Raw genomic sequence first — 18,979 nt, 5'->3', positions numbered from 1 at the left:
TCTTTTGCCAGAATATCTCCCGGTGTCTAAGAAGATCTTTTTTCTGTTCGTTGCTTATATTATCTTTCCTGATCTGTTCTATTATTGTAATAATTGCGTTATTGTCGAAGTTGTGTGTTCGTTTATTATGTAGAAAGTGTTCCGTAAGTTCACAACTGCTGATTCCCTTTTTGATGTGGTTTCTGTGGTTGTTTAGGCGAAGATTGAACGCTGTTTCGCTCTTGCCTATGTACTGGAGATTGCAGATGTTACACTCAATGATGTATATAACCCATGAAGACTGGCAGTTTACAGAGTGGAATATTTTAAAGGTCTTGTTTTCGTTGCTGCCCGTAAATGTGGTGGTTTTGTTAATTCCTTTGCACCAGCTACACTTTGGTTTTCCGCATGCTTCGCAGCCTCTTGGTGCAAGAGTGTTGTTAACTGTCTTAAATTTAGTACTAACCAGTCTATCACGAAGACTCATTGGGCGTCTGTAAGCCACTAAGGGTGGTTTGTTGAATATGTGGGCCAGTCGTTCTTTAGATTGGAGGAAGTTCCAGTTTCTTCTTGCAATCTCCGCAATAAAAGTGGTATGTGGATTAAATGTAGTGACTAGGGGGATACGATTATTAGATTCCCTTTCTCTGGTCTGTAGGCATTCTTCTTGTGTCATTGTGAGGACTTTTTGCATTTCTCGTAAAACCTTGGTCCGTTGGTAACCACATGCTACAAAGAAATCAGCATATTCGACTATCCGTTTCTTCAATGTGTCAGTAGAAGAGCATATTCTTCTCAATCTCAACGCTTGGCTGTACGGGATGCTTTGTTTAAGATGTGGTGGATGAGCTGAAGTCCAGTGTAGGTATGGATGTGTGTCTGTGGGTTTCTGATAGACGTCTGTGCTGATGTTGCCCTGTCTATCCTTTAGAACTGTGGTATCCAGAAAGTTAACTGAATTAGTGGATATTTCGTGTGTGAATTTGATGGACGGTGCTGCATTGTTCAAGTGGTCAATGAATTCCGTTAAGGAGTCTGTGTCCCCTTTCCATATTAAGAAAATGTCATCTATAAACCGTAACCAGATTATAACGTGGTTGGACCACTCTGTTTTGTATACAAAGTTTTCTTCGAATCTTCCCATGTAGACATTTGCGAAGTTTGGTGCAACTCTGGTTCCCATTGCTGTCCCCTTGATCTGGAGAAAATGCTCGTCATTGAAAGTGAAGTTGTTCAATCTTAAAACCTTTTCAAGGAGGCAAGTCAAAGTTTGTGGCGATGGCTTGACCCGGTTCGTTTTCATAAGTTCCTCCTGAACGACAGTGAGTCCTTCGTCAATGTCGATATTTGTATATAAGCTTGAAACGTCTAATGTTACTAAATAACATTCTACGGGTAGTTTTCCCAAGACTTTAATCCTTTGAATGAAGTCTGTCGTGTCACGAATGTAGGAAGGTAATCGTTCTGCTATAGGTTTTAAATATTCATCCACATAAGCTGATATCTTCTCCGTGTGGCTGTTAACAGAGGAGATAACTGGTCTGCCAGGGTTATTGATTTTATGTATTTTAGGGAGCATGTAGAATATTGGGGTTCTAGATTGCGCAGGTTTTAAAAGTTTTGCTACGTCATGTTGTATTTCTCCGTTCCTCACGAGATCGTCTATGCAATGGTTAATCGCTTGTTCATGTATCGAAGTGCAATCTTCTTCTATCCTCTTGTAATACGTGTCATTATCTAGTTGGCGTTTGGCCTCCTGTAGGTAGTCGGTTGTGTTGAGAATAACAGTAGCTCCACCCTTGTCTGCGGGTTTTATAATTATGTCTCTATTGTTACTTAGTCTATCCAAAGCTAATCGTTCACGCTTACTAAGATTGTTGCGTTGAAAACGACGATTATGTACTGTTCTGTCGGTGATTTCTTGTCTAAACTTTTCAATGTATGTATTCAAATATGGTTCCCGTGAGGGTCTATAGTAAGTCATTTGCTCCCGGTGATTCAGCTTTTCAAGTATTGTGGGTTGGTAGCTGGGATTGTCGGCCATTTCATCTATGTTCTCTGGGGTATGGTATTCCCTGAGGCTAAGTCTGCGAGCAAAGGCATCAATATCCTTGTTAATATTATCTATTGTAGGAGGAGGAGGTGTAGGACAAAAGTTCAGTCCTTTCTGAAGTAGATCTGTTTCTGATTGAGTGAGTCGAATATCAGACAAGTTTACTATTCGTCTCTTCAAAATTTCTTCTGTTTTATATGATCCATTACGTTTGGTTGTTTTGAAATTTCCATTATTCGTTGTCCCTTTCCGTTCCAAATTCTGGCTACCGGTAAATCTATTTCGACGAAATTTATAGTCTAGTCTTTGTATCTGGATCTGTTGGGTGGGCGCCATTTTAAAAAACGTTGTCGCTGTTCAAAATACCTCGGTTGTTGTTGATAGCGTGAGCGGCCCCACGTGTTTTCTCGTCTAGGGGGTACGTAGCCCCTACCTTGGCCGTCTCCTTTTTTTGGTCTTGTCTTCTCCGTTTTTTCAGAGCCACTGGGGTTTAATCTCTCGCGGATGTGTCTCTTCAAAACGTCCGCATAAGTTTCATTCCCACGTCTGGGGGGTAGCGCTGTATCTTTATTCTTGCGGGCTGTTTCCAGCTTCTTTTGTTTTGCCTCTTTTATCTTTTGCTCTTTGCCGTCAATTATTGATTTCACTTCCTCTTCTAATTGTTGTTTATCCCTCTCAGTCCAGCCTTCTATCTTGTCAAGCGACTCGTAAGTGTCCGCTATCACAGTAGCATTTAGTGTTATTTGCCTTTCATAGTGCTCAACGAGGCATGACATAAGCTCCCGTGAGCATTTTTTTAAAATTTGCTTCCATTTGTTGTTGAAGATTTCGTTGTCTTTATCTTCTAATGTCGATGTTAAGTCGACAGTCAATCCTTTCGGGATGATATCTTCCTCCATACAGGTCTTAAGGAAGTCCGCATGTAGTCTCATCTTCATGCTTTTTTCGTTGATGTCGTATATCTTCCACCCGAGTTCCGTTGGAAGCTCCGTTGGTTCTGAATTGTGATTCCTTGTTGTGATAAAACTCGCGGATGGTGTTACATCATTATCGCTGTCTTGCGCGCGCTCATTTGTTTCCGCGCGATACATTTCTTCGTCCTGATTTCTGTTCTTCTTGTTTCTTGTTTGTCGAGTAGTAGTCATTCCAAGAGATTATATAATTTGAACAAAGGAGAATGGACTACATCTGTTATTGAAACCTTTATTGACCCGACGCGTTTCGGCTTACGCCTTCTTCAGGGGTCTAAACTGCGTTCTGTATTACAGTTAATTATATATGACGTGTTAAAGGTAATTGCATCGGTTAATTTCTTAATTATATAGCATTATTTGTATGCGCATCAATTACGATATATATACATATATCGATGTTTAGTTCGAAATCATTCTCTTTTTAAGAGGAAAGGAAGAGGATAGTTTTGGAATGGGGTAAGTCTTTAAATGTAACTAAGTGTAAGTTTGTACTTTTTGTTTTTACCGTTTTTCTTTTGCACTGAAGAATACTGTCCTTTGTCACATGTGTGATGAGTAATTCGAAGGATCTATGCAAATTTGTTTCCCTAAATGTTCGCAGTCTGAGAGATTGTGGAAAGAGGAGAAGTATTTTCTCGTTTCTTAAAGATCAAAAACCTTTTTTTTTATTTCTTGCAAGAAACGTATTCAGATGCTAGCGATGAATCATTCTGGAAGAGTGAATGGGGTGGAGATATAGTGTTTTCCCACGGATCACATCACGGTAGAGGAGTCTACATATAGATAAATCCATCATTTAAGGATTATAAAGTTCTCGGCTCTTTCATTGATGATTTGGGCAGAATTGTTATTTCGAACGGAGAACAAATTCTTTTTGAGCAAATAGAGCATTATTACAGCAATCTCTACTCCTCTAAAATAAATTTGTCAGAAGAGGCACTTCGTCATTTCACAGAGGACCTGGAACTGCCACAATTATCAAATTAGGAGAGCGAAAAGCTACATGGCTCCCTATTCTTTGAGGAATGCAGGACAATTTTGACCTCTTTTGAAAAAGATAAATCCCCCGGAAAAGACGGCCTTACTGTAGAATTTTACTTGGCCTTCTTTGACCTTGTTGGAGAAAATTTAGTTAGGAACCTCAACACAGGTCATGAAAAGGCTAGACTATCAATTTCACAACGAAGGGGAGCCGTAACCCTAATTCCCAAGGAAGATACTTCTTTAAACCTACTTCAAAACTGGAGACCTATAACCCTTTTAAATGTAGACTATAAAACTGCTTCCAAAGCCATAGCTAAACGAATTGAACCTGTGTTATCTAGTTTAATCCACCCGGATCAAACTGGTTTTGTAAAGGGCCGATATATTGGGGAAACATTAGGCTTATCAGTGACGTAAATGAGCAAACCAGCAAACTTAACTCCCCTGGTATTCTTCTTTCCATCGATTTTAGGAAAGCTTTTGACACTTTGGAATGGGCTTGTATACAACATGCCTTTCAATTGTTCAACTTTGGTAATAATGTGAGAGGATGGGTGTCCACTATCTATTCCGATATCTAGTCCTGAATAATGGTTATGCAACAGACTGGATCAAACCTTCTAGAGGAGGCAAGGTGGTCCATTGTCCCCTTTTTTATTTATACTTTCTGCAGAGTTAATGTCAAAAAAAAATTTCGACAAAGTAATGAAATTAGGAGTATCTTTTTGTTCAGCAAGGAAATTAAATTGAGTCAATTCACTGATGACACTAATGTTTTTTTGTGCGACGACTTGGAATCTGTGGAAAATTCCTTAAGATCTGTCAACTCTTTTGGAGATAATTCAGGACTGACTAAATATTGAAAAAACTAAAGCCATGTGGCTTGGGAAATGGCAAATCGGACAACCAAACCATTAAGAGCAATTCTCCAGGAAAGTGAAGCAAAGTTGTAAATGAAAATTTTTAACCCCCTTCATTTTCTGTGTGGGGGTAGGTTACCTGGAGGGATGAACAAAAACAGCCATATTTGGATTGACAGTTGTGTCATCGCCATGGTAACTGCACTTGATCACCTCGGGCCTGAGGTCTATGTTTTGACCAAAAAATTGACTCTCAAGTAGTAAAAAAATAAACGAGTCTGGTTCTCGAGTGCATGTCAACCAATTCAAATGAAATTCACACAGATGGTAGAGACACTTTGCCGTTAAAGTATTTTGGGTTTTGTAGTCAAGATGACAATGTTCGTCTTACTATGTTGCCTGTCAGCCATTTTGACAAGCAGGAAAAACAAGCACAACCATATTCGTAATTTCTCCGAAAGTACTATTTCCCAAAAAAAACAAATTGGCAGCAGAGCTTACCTAGATATAGTCTGCGAACGCAGACGTATTTCCGGCTGTCAAGATTCTCTCCGCCGAGAAATAACGTCTGCTACCCGAGCCGCAAAACGATTTCCGTGACGTAGAAACTTTTGTTTTCTTGTTGGCCAATCAGATTACATGATAGAATGATCTCGAATGGCTCTTGCGCAACCGCAGTTTGCGGGTACAGGCGAGATTTCCCGCTTTGGAACCTGAAATGAGCAACGATAAATGAAACGCCAAAGAAGACTTCTTGCGGCGGTGAATGTTGTATTCTTTGTAGAGGAAAATTTATCGTTGCAAAGGAAAAGATATATGTATTTGGAAAGAGTGCTTTGGACATACGTTCTTTAATAATTCGTGGAACGAATATAGATCTGTCTGTTTACGTGGATTGCAAAAAGCTGGCGATCTGTCGCACAAAGTGTTATAATCGGCTCGTGCGATACAAGAATGCCCTGCACAAAGTGGACAAAATTGGTGAAGAAATTCGAAGAGATTTTGACGGTGACGTTCTTCTTTGTGTTAAAAGATTGGCAAAGGATCCTGGCAACTCGCTGGAGGCGAAAAAGTCTCTCAATTTTGGCAACCCCTGTTTAATTTTTTCATCTCCGCGTGCGGCTACATTAGCCAGCAAACCGGTCGCCCCAAATGTCGTTGCGAACCCTGGAATTTGTCTAAGTCCGATCCCTTTCGGAGTTGTAAACCCTTCAGCGATTCTGGCGCCTGTTTTTGCACCATCGAGACCACAGAACCTGGCACAAAGAGCCTTCACAGGTTTTCGTGGTAGCCCGGCCATGTTTACATCAGCACCGTTGCGTAAAACCGAAACTCACACTGACTTGACGGAATTGTCTTTTGAAAAATCACGAGAAAAGGAGACCAAAGTGCATCTTACAGTGAAATATCCAAGTAAAACAATTCGTAAAGAGTTGAAGGACGATTATGCAGTTCTTGGTAAAGTGATTGTACATGGGTGTCCTCAGCAAATTGCAAGAGCGGCGTTAAAGAATGAGACATTGAAGAAATTTATTGTTGAAAACGTGTTACAGCTCATGACTTTTCAAGTAAATGGGTTGTGCTCAAGACGACAACCCTCAATGCTTATAGCTACAACGAAAGAAGAAATTGAAGAATTCGATTTCAAGAAATTGTGCTTTGAATGGAAGGAAAGAGCGCCTCTTTTCTACGCATTTTTGATGACCTGTGCAAGTTCAAAGAGACAGGATAATCATGAGTGGTTGCCCAGTGTATCAGTGGCAGGATCCATCCTTCTCAAGCAGCAGAATTCCCACATGAATGGATGTACTGAAATCCTAGGAATTCTCCTTAAGTCAAATTCTTTAGAGGTAAGACTTCTGGTTTTATATTGTTCAATATGGATCAATACCCATTTTGTACATTTTTGTTTAAGAACTGATTTGTTGTTACCAACTGAAACGTTTTTTTTTCTGTTGCATTTAAACACCTTAAGCCCCAATAGTAACCGAGTCTGTTCAAATAGCTGAGGGTTCCTAAAAATTAAAAACAATTTTAAACAATTAACTATTATCAAATACAAAACTACCGGTTATACATTGTTCCGAACTGAAAATTTATATTCCGCGTTTCATTTTGTGTAAGGCGCATTGCGTGTGTATGAGTGGAGACTAAGTTCCAATGAGTGGACACTGGGTCCGAGTTTATGTTATGAAAACGTTGCTCGACGTTCTGGTCGAGAATCATGAAATGTATTGCCTAAGTTTTCGTTGCGTTTTAGTGAATAAATCGTTCATTTTCATGGTCCTTTGAGTCGGATGAACAGTATCGACGATCGGTCAAGCGAAAAGGAGTGTTGGACTTCTGTTTCTTGCCGCGAAAAAGTGGGTTTTCGCATCTTGGCGATTGGCGCCAAAACACGTGTGTTGCAGCACCTTGATCGAGTGGAACTTCAGTGGATTTGCAGTGGAATTTTAAACGGTGTTTGAAAATGTCGAAAGATTTAGAAGCTGTCAAGAAAAAGAGAAGGTTTCTGAGAAAATCTTTAACAGACACGGTGAAGTCAGTCGACGAAGCCCTGTCACAACAAGATAATCATGCACGAATTCAAGTGTTGAAAGATAACATCGCAAGCAAATGGAGCGATTTGCAAGAAGTGCAAGGCACAATGTGCACGATGTTGGAAGATGCTGACATTGATGCCGAGTGTGAGAGTCACAATGAGTATGAAGGGCGTGTGATTGAAAGCATGGCGAAAATGACGAGTTATCTTTCAAGTAAACATTTGCCAGAAGTGAAATTGGCGGGAAGCAACCCACATGTATCTCAGTCGTCTTCTCAAGTACAAGTTAAGCTACCCAAGATCAATCTACCAACCTTTGATGGCAATGTTTTGAGTTGGCAACCCTATTATCAGTCGATAAAAGTTTCGGTAGTCGACAATGCGTCGTTGGCAGATGTCCAAAAATTAGAGTATTTGATGAGATCGCTAAAGGGTTCGGCTGCTGAAGCGGTGAAAGGTTTTGCAGTGGTACAAGCGAATTACCAGCCAGTTTTGGAAATCCTGAAGGAAAGATTTGGGCATACAAGGTTAATCCTCGATGCACATGTAAGATCCTTGATCCATTTGCCACGTTTGAGCTGTGATGATGCAGCCTCCATGCGTAAATTTTACGATGAAGTGATAGGTCACGTTCGTTCTGTCGAGTCCATGGGTGAAAAGTTTAAATCTGAAACTTTGGCTCCTGTTCTGGTGCCCCTTATCGTGGACAAGCTACCTAAAGAAGTTGTGGAAAAATGGGAACTGGAGCTCAGTGAGGAAATAGCTAAGCAGGACTGTGTAGAAGTGAAAACACTGTTCACTTTCTTGGAACAACTGATTAGAGCTAAAGAGTCTTCCCAACCTCCTTCTCTTGATTCGAAAGCTCCAGCAAAGGAAAATCCTGGAAATCGTGAAAATCGTTTCAAGTTTAACCGCTCGCAAAGGTCATCCACCTCGGCATTATGTGCGACAACGCAAGAGGGCAAGTGTGTCATTTGCTCCAAAAACCATGGTTTGAAGTCATGTGTCAGTTTTCTGTCATTGCCTGTAAAAGAAAGGTTCAGAAAGGCAACGTCTAAGGGTCTGTGTTTCCGATGCCTTGAATCTGGTCATAGAGCTGAAGTGTGCCAGAAGCCTCCATGCAAGCACTGCCAAGGTAGACATCACAGTCTCCTGCATCAAGATTCAGCTCGACCTCACTTGGAAGAAGTTAAGGTGGAATCGGTCCCTGAATTACCATCCCCTTCATCAGGTCCTCCTGTGTCATCTTCAGTTGTGGCAAATTCTGTTGCAGTGGGCTCGGGTGGAAAGGTGATTCTGCAGACTGTACCAGCTATTTTGTGTGGAGTGAATGGGTGTTCAAAAGTTGTGAGATGTTTCTTTGATCCTGGTTCTCAAACATCGTTTGTTCGGCAGAGTGTAATTGATGAGCTTGGTCTTAACGGGAAGAGTGTCAAAATTGTTGTCTCTGGATTTGGAGGAGAGGCTACCAAGAACACTTTGCGGAAGAGAATTACATTTACTGTGGCACCTGTTGATAAATCTGGACAGCCTCAGTGTATTGAAGCGCTTACTACACCAGTAATATGCCGGCCAGCTGAAGCTGTGGATATTCATCCAGCAAGATGGTCTCATCTTCGGAACATAGTATTTCCTGAAGAGTTCCCTAGAGATGAACAGGAGATTGATGTGCTTATTGGTTTGGATTTCTATTATTCCTTCGTGACAAGAGACATTGTAAGAGGACGTTCCAGTGAACCAGTTGCAGTTCGCACAACTTTGGGTTGGGTCTTCTGTGGACCAACAGGTGGTCATGACCGAGAATGCACTGTGTCTATGAATGTTCAAATTGGTGTTGAGGAACAATTGAATGAAACACTTCAAAAGTTCTGGGATTTGGAGTCCATTGGTGTTAGACCTGCTGAAAGTTCAGTTTCTACTACTCATGTTGAAGATATGGTCTTGAAGAAGTTTAAAGAGACTCTAACGTACAATGATGGTCGCTATGAAGTATCCTTACCGTGGAAGAAAGATCGTGTTGCATTGAAAGATAATTACCGGCAAGCGGAAAGTAGGTTGTACAATCTAGAAAAGAAGCTGCTCCAAGAGCCAATGAAAGCTACGTCATACCGAGAAGCGATTAACAAGTATGTTGAGAATGGTGTTGCTGAAGAAGTACCTTGTGATGAAGTTACACCGACAGATGGGCGTCCTGTGTTTTATCTCCCCCATCATGCGGTCATTAGAGAAGACAAGCAGACAACCAAGACAAGAGTGGTGTTTGATGCATCAGCTAAAGATAGCAATGGTGTCTCTCTGAACAGCTGCTTAGAGCCAGGCCCAGCATTGCAGCCAGATTTAGTTGGAATTATTCTGCGTTTTCGAAAGAATCATGTAGCTATCATGGGTGACATAGAGAAGATGTTCTTACAGATCCGGTTAAAAGAGGAAGACATGGATTCACACCGGTATCTATGGAGAGATTTGGACCCTAAGGCCACGCCTAAGATTTACAGAATGACAAGGGTCACATTTGGAGTTGTTTCCAGTCCTTTTCTTGCCATTGGTACTATTCAAGAGCATGTGAAAAGGTGTAAAGGAACATTCCCTGTTGCATCAAGTGAAATTTTAAGGAACACTTATGTTGATGACTTTGCTTCAGGGAGAGACAATGTGCAGGAAACACTGAAATTGCAGCAAAGTGCAACTGAGCTTATGCAGAAAGCTGCCTTTAATTTGACAAAATGGTCAAGCAATTCGTCTGAGCTTATGGATTCTTTACCTGAGAGGGACAGAGCAGCAGTTAGTCTCGTCAACCTGGAGAGTGATTTAGCAGAAGCACATCCAATGACAAAAGCATTAGGTTTAAAGTGGAATACGATAACTGACAGCCTTGTCTTTGCAATTGATGCGGACATTGTTAAGTCCAGATCAGAGACAGTGTACACAAAAAGAAAAGTGGCGTCTTTAGCAGCAAAGATTTTTGATCCGATTGGTCTAATCGCACCGTTTTCAGTGAGGTCAAAATTGATTCTTCAAAGTTTGTGGACCCAAGGTGTTGGATGGGATGAGGAAATTCCCATGGAAGTCTCATTGAAATGGAATCAGTGGGTTCAAGAACTTTCAGAACTTGAACACGTTCACATTCCAAGATGTTACACTGATTTGTCATTAAGTCAGAATCCTAAAGTTGAGTTACACGCATTTGGTGATGCGTCGGAAGTTGCTTATGCCTCTGCAGTTTATCTGAGAGTTGTTAGTGAAGATGGAAAGGCATCTACCAGTCTTGTAATGTCCAAGACCCGAGTGGCTCCTGTAAGGAAGATTACACTTCCGCGCTTAGAGTTGATGGCTGCTGTAATTACTGCTAGACTTTGTACCTATGTCAAAGGTGCAATCGATTGTCCCATAAACCGCATTGTTTGTTGGACAGACAATTCTTCAACTTTACACTGGATCAGAGGAGCCGCCTCACAGTGGAAACCATTTGTTGCCAATCGTGTTATTGAAATTCAGTCATTGTTAGATCCCAGTGTTTGGAGGTACTGTCCAGGACCGCAGAATCCAGCGGATCTACCTACCCGAGGTTTGTCTGCAAGTCAGTTAAGAGAGAGTCATTTGTGGTGGAAAGGACCCTCTTGGTTGCAAGAGTCCGAAAAAGATTGGCCCGAGGATTTGAGGTCAAAGCCTTCCAGGGAAAATGTTGACCCAGAGAGGAAGAGTAAAGCTAGTGTCAGTTGTGTTGTGCAACCCAAAGAGCCATTCATTGACTTCACAAGATTCAGTAAGTACGGTCGCTTGCTAAGAACTGTTGCTTGGATCAGAAGATTCGTTAGAAACTCAAGGGTGAAAAAGGAGGAAAGGATTGACAGCCCTTTAACTGGTTTAGAGATGCAAAATGCAGAAAAATGGTTGATTTTTCATGTACAAGAAGCAAGTTTTGCTGAAGAAATTACGTCAAGTAAACGGCATGGTACAGTGAAGGACAGCAACCTGGCCAATTTGAACCCGTTTATGTGTCCTACTAGTGGTTTTCTTCGTGTTGGAGGAAGAATTCACAAGTCACTGTTACCAGAAGAGGAGAAGCATCCTATTATCTTGCCTTCCAACAATCCTGTTGTTAAGTTGTTGATTGATGATGTTCACCGCCGTGAGCTTCATGCTGGAGTTGAACACACTTTGTCAGTTTTGCGACAGAAATTTTGGTTGATCAAAGGACGATCGACTGTCCGTCAGACACTGAGGAACTGTCTAATATGTCGCCATTACCTAACAAAGCCCTTTGGTCAGCGGATGGCACCACTTCCTGAAGACAGAATAAAGCCTGCGCCCCCGTTCACTAATGTGGGACTAGACTTTGCTGGTCCTTTGTATTTGAAAGACAGTGGTGATAAAGTCTATATCTGTTTATTTACATGTGCAGTTACCCGTGCGGTACACTTAGAGTTGGTGTGTAATATGACGACTGAGCGATTTCTCCTTGCTTTGAGACGCATGATTGCAAGAAGAGGAATGTGCAGCATTATTTGGTCAGATAATGCAAAAACTTTCAAGGCTGCTAACAAGGAGCTACAGCAATGTTGGAGAGTATTGGAATCAGACCAAACCCAGAGTGCTTTGTCCGAAAAGAAGATTCAGTGGAAGTTCATAGCGGAGAAGGCCCCATGGTGGGGTGGGTTTTATGAGCGACTTGTAAAGAGTGTTAAGACGCCATTGAAGAAACTATTTGCCAAAGCAATGTTAGATGCCGAGCAGTTAACTACTATTTTGGCTGAAATTGAAGCACAACTGAACAGTCGTCCTCTTACTTACCTGGGTGCAGACCCTGATGACTACAGTGTGATTACCCCTGCACAGATTCTGATTGGCAGAAACCTTCAAGTGTGTCCGACTAAAGACACTCATGTTTCAGAACAGACATCAAGAGCCCTCACCAAACGATTTCAGTATCACCAGAGGCTCGTAAATGGATTTTGGAAGCGTTGGCATGCAGAGTATCTGAAATCCCTGACACCCCTCAAGAAATGGTATAAGATTGGTCGTGAAATCCGTAAAGGTGACTTGGTCCTTGTGAGTGAAGATCGTGTAGCTCGAGGTCAATGGTCACGTGCACGAGTGGAAGACACCCACACAGGCCGCGATGGACTTGTCCGGTCCGTCACCCTGCGGACCTCATCCGGAAGTGTTACTCGCCGTCCAGTGCAGCGGCTACACCTGTTTGAAGCCTGTGATGCTGATATAGCTGCTGAACTTAATTGAACTTGATGAGACATTGTTGAACATTTTAGTTGAACTTTATTGAACTTTGTTGACAAGTTACATGTGATGCACTCCCTGCATCGGGCGGGAGGATGTTCCGAACTGAAAATTTATATTCCGCGTTTCATTTTGTGTAAGGCGCATTGCGTGTGTATGAGTGGAGACTAAGTTCCAATGAGTGGACACTGGGTCCGAGTTTATGTTATGAAAACGTTGCTCGACGTTCTGGTCGAGAATCATGAAATGTATTGCCTAAGTTTTCGTTGCGTTTTAGTGAATAAATCGTTCATTTTCAACATAGACAAGTAAAGATAAACGATAAAAAGGAACAACATTTCGGGGTCGTCATGACGCCATTATCAAGTTCGAAGTGATAGAAATAATTGAAGTCAATGTCAGAAATAGTTCACCAAAAAATTAACATAATGTCTGAATATATAATGCCACGTAAATAGTTTAGTTTAGTTTAGTTTAACTATTTCTGACATTGACTTTAATTATTTCTATCACTTCGAACTTGATAATGGCGTTGCCGTGCTAGCTGAACGATGTAGTGTTACTGGGCATATTTGTTCTCAGATATACAAATATTGTACTCAACAAAATGAGAGAACCAAAAAGGAACTAAAGCAAGCCAGGGCGAATTTAAATCCTGGATTTGCTATTATTTTTGATAACATTGATGGCAAACTGGAAAGAAGACATATGTCCAAAGATAACCAAAACTTTGACTTCCATTGGGTTAACCATAAAATTGTGATGAACAGAATTTCATGAAGCAGACTTGACAATTCCCCAAGGGAACTCCTTGCTGTATCAAACATCACAGTTCTGCCTTCTGTACAGGACCAGCAACGACAGCGACAGAACTATATTGTGTTCGTGGCAAGAATGCTTGTCCAACATTTAGAATGCTTTGTAGTATTCAAGGATGTGTGTATCGGACACATTCCTCATATATATTCGAAAGAATTGGCCAAAAAATCTGAGTCTGTGAGTACTTGGAAAAACTCCATGCTCATGAGCAACTTTTCTTTTCCAAAATTTTTCTGTTATGACAAAATTAATGTTTAGTTCTTTTTTTTTTTCTAAAGAAAATTTTCGTCTACATTCGTTCATGTAGACTAGCCTGCGAGCAGGCTGGTAAAGAAAAACATCATTGTCAAAGTGCTGTCTTGGCAGCCAACTTCCACTATCCAAATAGAGCATTGGCTGTCCATAGGAAATGAAGCTATTCAAAGAGAATTTATTTGTCCCCCAAAAATTTGCTTATGTGCATTGGTGATAAACTTTGTTCTTTTAATTATTTTACTTAAAATTACTTTCACTTCATGCAGCACAAAAAAATAATTTTCGAAAACCTCATTTAAGTATGGGTAAAACAGTTAAAAACTCAAATTTGGTTTTATTTTGAATTTGCAAGTGCAACCACCACATCATGTTACTAGTAAGGAACTTGACCATGTCCTGCGCCCAGGCAGGAGGGAATTTGACGCGAAAATCCTTTTCAGGAGTAGAGCATTTTGACCTATGTCAAGGTATGTGAGGAAGTTAAACTGTGTCAATTTCCTTTTTTTGGGGGGGAGGGAGGGGTTCTTATGATTTCTTGCAAAATGTTTTTGAACTTTTTTAACATTTGACTGTTGAATCTGGTGCCCCTGGGAACATGTAGGGTTTTAAAACCATTTTTGTATAGGAGCAGGAATTTGACATTCCAAATTGAGTAGCAAAATTAAAAAAGTAATATTTATTTATTCTATTTCAGATACCCATGGGTGTGCTGCTCAAAAATGAAAATCTTTCGGAAGACATGATTGGCATCTTAAAGAAATTCCAGTCATACCTTCCATGTACTAATGTCAATGGAGAGAAGAAGTTTGAAAACCAACTTTGTGTCGGTGACCAGTTATCTGTTGAGAGGGCTGTCAACTGCATCCATTCTGCCTACTCCCAAAATCCCCCCCACTTTCCAGGTCCCTTCAATGTGTACATGGATTACCTATGTACTGGATTATTATTATGAAGAGAGGGTATTGCCTACCACCACTCCCCCTTCAACTTGAACATTGATAAATGTAACTTTACTTTCAGGATTCAGGAGTAATTTTATGTGTTATTGTGTTTTGTAGTCGCTGGACTTGTCAAGGAAACTGGTTTTCCTGTCTTTTCTCTTTTCTAGCTGCTATTCAGGCGCTTCTACTCTGGAAGTTCTTCTGATAATGAGTGCACTATGGACTCTGATCGGAATGTTATCAACCGCCGAAATGTAAGAGAGGATCCCCACACCGCCTACCGACCAGACAGCGACTTCTTGATGCTTGAGGTGACAGCTCGTGTCTAGCTGCAGCTTTAGAAGTTCTTGGATTAACCAATAAAACTGAACAACCCAAGAATTTGCCTATCCCTGCAGACCTAGCAAAATGGGATAACTTCAAGAAACTCCAGTTTCTGCATAAAGCAGCAGGAATGATTGTTGAGAAACTTGTTGTCAACAAGGAAATGATGGACAAAACCATTGAAACCATGGTTTCTACTCAAGAGAGATTGGAAATGATCAGTCAAATTGAGTTAAACCCAGATGGGCGTTTTCCCTGTAGATTTCCCGGATGCTCAGTCTTTTAAGTATAACGGAAGTAGTCAAAAGAAACATGAACTCAGTCATGACCCCCCAGTTGTTGTTCCTGACAACAATTATTCCACCCCCACATCGTCACAGGTTCTACCATGTAGGGATGATGACGACATGTTTAATTACAACACTGCACTACTTAGTGAAGGACTGTTCTTTTAAAACTTCCTGGATGCAGTTGCAGAGGGTGATGGAAAGAGGATAATCAGACAGTACAAGTACCTTCTGCTACTGTGCAAGCCTGATGATCCTCACAGTACCAAGTATGCTCTTGAGAGCCTTTACCAGTTGCTGCTTGTAAACGGTGTCTAAGTGAGAGTGATGCTGAAGTTTTCACCTGGAACAGATCAGTCAACAATCATGGTGGCTTAGGAAGGAACGTCCCACTTGACCTGGAAGTAGAGCACAGTAATAACTACATTAAGCAAGGGATTGCTAATCTTGGTGTCAATGTAACAGAGAATGCAGTGACAAGAATTGCAAGGGCTGAGAAGCCAGCGTGGGCAGTCTTGGGAAAGATGGACAGGAGTCTGCAGCGTTCAGTTCGTTCGGGAAAAAATGTCGCACAATTTCCAGTTAAAGACTTGGATGAACTGGTAAAGAAATTAGTGGACAAGAGTGTTTTTGAGTTTCGAGAGGAGAGACTACAGACACTTCTTACATTTTCAACGAGATCCCCTAAAGAAACTAGACACATCCAAACTGTTTGCATAGATCACAAACCACAAGAAAAAACTGTCTTTGGGTGTGAAAGCTACCTAGTGTCTTACAGACTTTGTTAACATACAAAATGTTAACAATTGATTAATTTGTTAAAATAACAATGCAATGTAAATAATTTTCTTTGGTGCAGTATTGGTGAAAATGAATCATTTATGTAGGAAACAATTGTATATACAAGATTCAATATACTTCTGCTCCTTTTTTCTTTTTCTTTTTGCAATTTATGGTCAGGATTATTCCAACATAAATTGTTCTGTGGAATAGCTCTTGAAAGTATTTCAAAAGACACAGCTTTTTTTAATAATTTCATTGTTAAAAGTTAATGTTTGACTGCCTGGAAAAGAGTGTGGCCCTGCAAGAAAATGTTCTGAGGGTAACACAATAACATCCGATTTGTGACAATTTGTGTCTGACCACAAAATATCTGAGTGTGAAAAATTTCTTATAAGATGAGGGGTTATCGTTTGTTCAATAGTCACTTTTTCCTATTAGTGAAGATTGTAACTATATGTATCATTTAATTCCTTATTTCAAATATATGTACACATTATCTCAGTCAATGGAAACATTATCACTTTAACCTTGTTTAAAGAATAAAGCTATTGATCAGCAGGGAGATACTGACTGTGACAATGACTACCTTATGACATGAAAATCAAAGTAAAGAATTTGTCCCTTAGTAATAATTAAAAACAACAATATTTCTTGTATTAAGGGGAAATTATTATTTTGCTCTCAAGACAGGTTTGATAGCTATGGAATAAGTACTTAAAATAATTTAAATTCATTTTCCTTGGCAAGCCTGCATATTTTTATGTGTTATTTTTTCCTAGTTGGACAATCATGCTACTGATTGTGTTTCTCGGATCACACATGAACATACACTTGAACCTCCCATAAATATAATGGACACCCTTGGGACCACATTCAGGTGGCTGCTTAGGAGATGCTCCTGCTTATGGACGTAAAAAAATCCAGGACTGACTTATTATTCAATTAGGAGGGGTGTCTACAAGAGGTGTCTGTTAGCAGAGGTTCAACTGTATCTTATAATGTGAGCTTGCTTAATGGCTATGGATTAACTGACTCTAGCTGATGTGGATGATTTAAATTAACAGGATGAATCTACTGACAATCTTCCTTAAGATGTACTGTTTTCTGCTCTAAATGTATTTTTGAGCCCAAGTTTAAAGTTTTTAACCTTTACAATTTACTGAGTTAAAATAACCAGTTTTATAAGACTGCATCAGAACTCAAGTTCAATAATGCATTTAGAGCAGAAAATGGGACATTGCTAGGAAGACTGTCAATAGATTCATCCTGTGAATCATCCATGTCAGCGAGGGTCAGTTCATCCATTGCCATTTCAGCAAGTTAATCATCTAACGCAAGGTCATCCCAGTCTTCTGGCAATGAGTCTTCCTCGTCTGAAGACAATTCGTCGGCAACATCAACAGGGTCAGTGGCATCCATGTTACCAAGAACTTTCTGCAAAATTGTATAAATTTTATGGGCATATGATAATTCCCATATTTCCACAAGAGGTTAATTAATAACAGGGATGGCTCAATAAGAGTATCATGTTCGCGTCTCCACGCTGTTAGATCGCTAGTTGTGTCTGCTAGGTTCGTGTTCGAGTTCGCTTTATCTTTGCTTTATCTTTTCGTTCTTTTGCTTCTCAAATTATGGCTTTATCGTCCCGGACCACACGCAACAGTCAGCGCCATCTCAGCACGGATTACGAGTGGGAGACATTGCCTTCCATCGATGAGAGTGTATTGTTCAAGGCCTCTCGAGATCTGCTAGACTCGTCACCGTCACAACACGCCGAAAAACTTCGCAAGGCTTCGAAATCGCCGATCGATCCCGGCGCAGTCCCAAAACGAAGGCCTGTGGACAATCTTTCGCTTCCTCAAGCGACTCTCCAAGTTCCGCTCTCAGGACAGGACACAAAACAAACACCGCCCCCTGACCAGCCGCTTGCCGCCAGTATATCTCCGTCGCTCGTAGCTCTTCAGCTGCAAAAAGAATCACAAGAGCTTGACATCAAGAAGCTCGAGTTGCAGCTACAACTTGCCAAGCTGCAAGGCGGCCAAATCGCTTCACCTACTTCTGCAGAGTCCAGTCCGGGGAAATCACTCGGCAACTTAAAGGCCCCTCAAAAGACCCTGCATCCGCAGCCTTGGCCACACATTTACGCCCCAGGTGAGCCTAAGTTGTATAATGATTTGTCCATGCCTGAATTTTGTGCGGGGTACTTGGTCATCATCCATCAAAGCGCCTCAAAACCCCATTACGCCGCTTTTCTTGACCATTTCCACCAACTTATGGTTTTGGCGTCTGCGTACCAGTGGTCAGCGGTCCGCTCCTTTCATTACAAAGTGTTGCGTTCCCTCGAGCTTGGTTTGGTTAAGTGGGGGGACTCCTTTGATCATCTCAAGGTCCAGTTTTTGACCCCATCGTCCTTGGTATCTGAGATCGCTCCACGTAAAGTGGCTAAACCTCCAGGTAATGGCGAATCGATCACTGCCCCACCTAAACCAGCGATTCCGCGTCACCAAATTTGCGGCGAATGGTCCTGGTACAACAATTGTTTGTCCACTGACTGCCCTAGGCAACACGTTTGCATCGTATGCAAAAGCTCCGATCACCAAGCCCTCCCATGCCCCAAGCGGAAGTTTCCCGTCCCAGCTCGCCGCACAGACTCACCATCCCAGGCATGACTACCTGATCCTGTACGTCCAACCCTAGCTTCTCCTCGCTCGCCCACCAGCTCTCCTTCAGCCCATCGTCCTCGTCTTTTCCCTTTGAAGTCCTCGCTTACCTCGCGTCTCATTTCTCTCCACTCCCGCCTCCAGCATTCTACTGGTCCCAACGCCTTCACGCTTCGTCTTCCAGTACCCTCGCACCTCAACATCCTCGAATGGCGCCGCCGTCTCGTCCATTATCCTGACAAGTGTCTGTGTGATTTTCTCGAGTTTGGCTGGCCGGTTGGAT

At 41.4% G+C, this 18,979-nt stretch overlaps 1 protein-coding gene and 1 pseudogene across 1 annotated transcript; one reads left to right on the top strand and one right to left on the bottom strand.

Annotated features, from left to right (window-relative positions):
- Window positions 1-4: 4 nt before the first annotated feature.
- Window positions 5-2,995, bottom strand: LOC146468811 (uncharacterized; the record flags this gene model as incomplete). The annotated part of the gene is made up of 1 exon (XM_085124167.1): window positions 5-2,995. A coding segment is annotated over exon 1 (2,364 nt), but the record flags the coding sequence as incomplete, so codon positions are not given.
- Window positions 2,996-7,320: 4,325 nt separating this feature from the next.
- LOC146468810 (uncharacterized) lies at window positions 7,321-16,041 on the top strand (annotated as a pseudogene).
- Window positions 16,042-18,979: the final 2,938 nt, after the last annotated feature.

This window comes from Pavona decussata, unplaced genomic scaffold (assembly GCF_977016875.1).
Source record: "Pavona decussata unplaced genomic scaffold, jaPavDecu1.1 SCAFFOLD_129, whole genome shotgun sequence".
In the NCBI taxonomy this organism is placed as follows: Eukaryota; Metazoa; Cnidaria; class Anthozoa; order Scleractinia; family Agariciidae; genus Pavona; species Pavona decussata.
The sequence above is the reverse complement of the archived record's forward strand: the minus strand, read 5'-3'. Positions and strand labels throughout refer to the sequence as shown.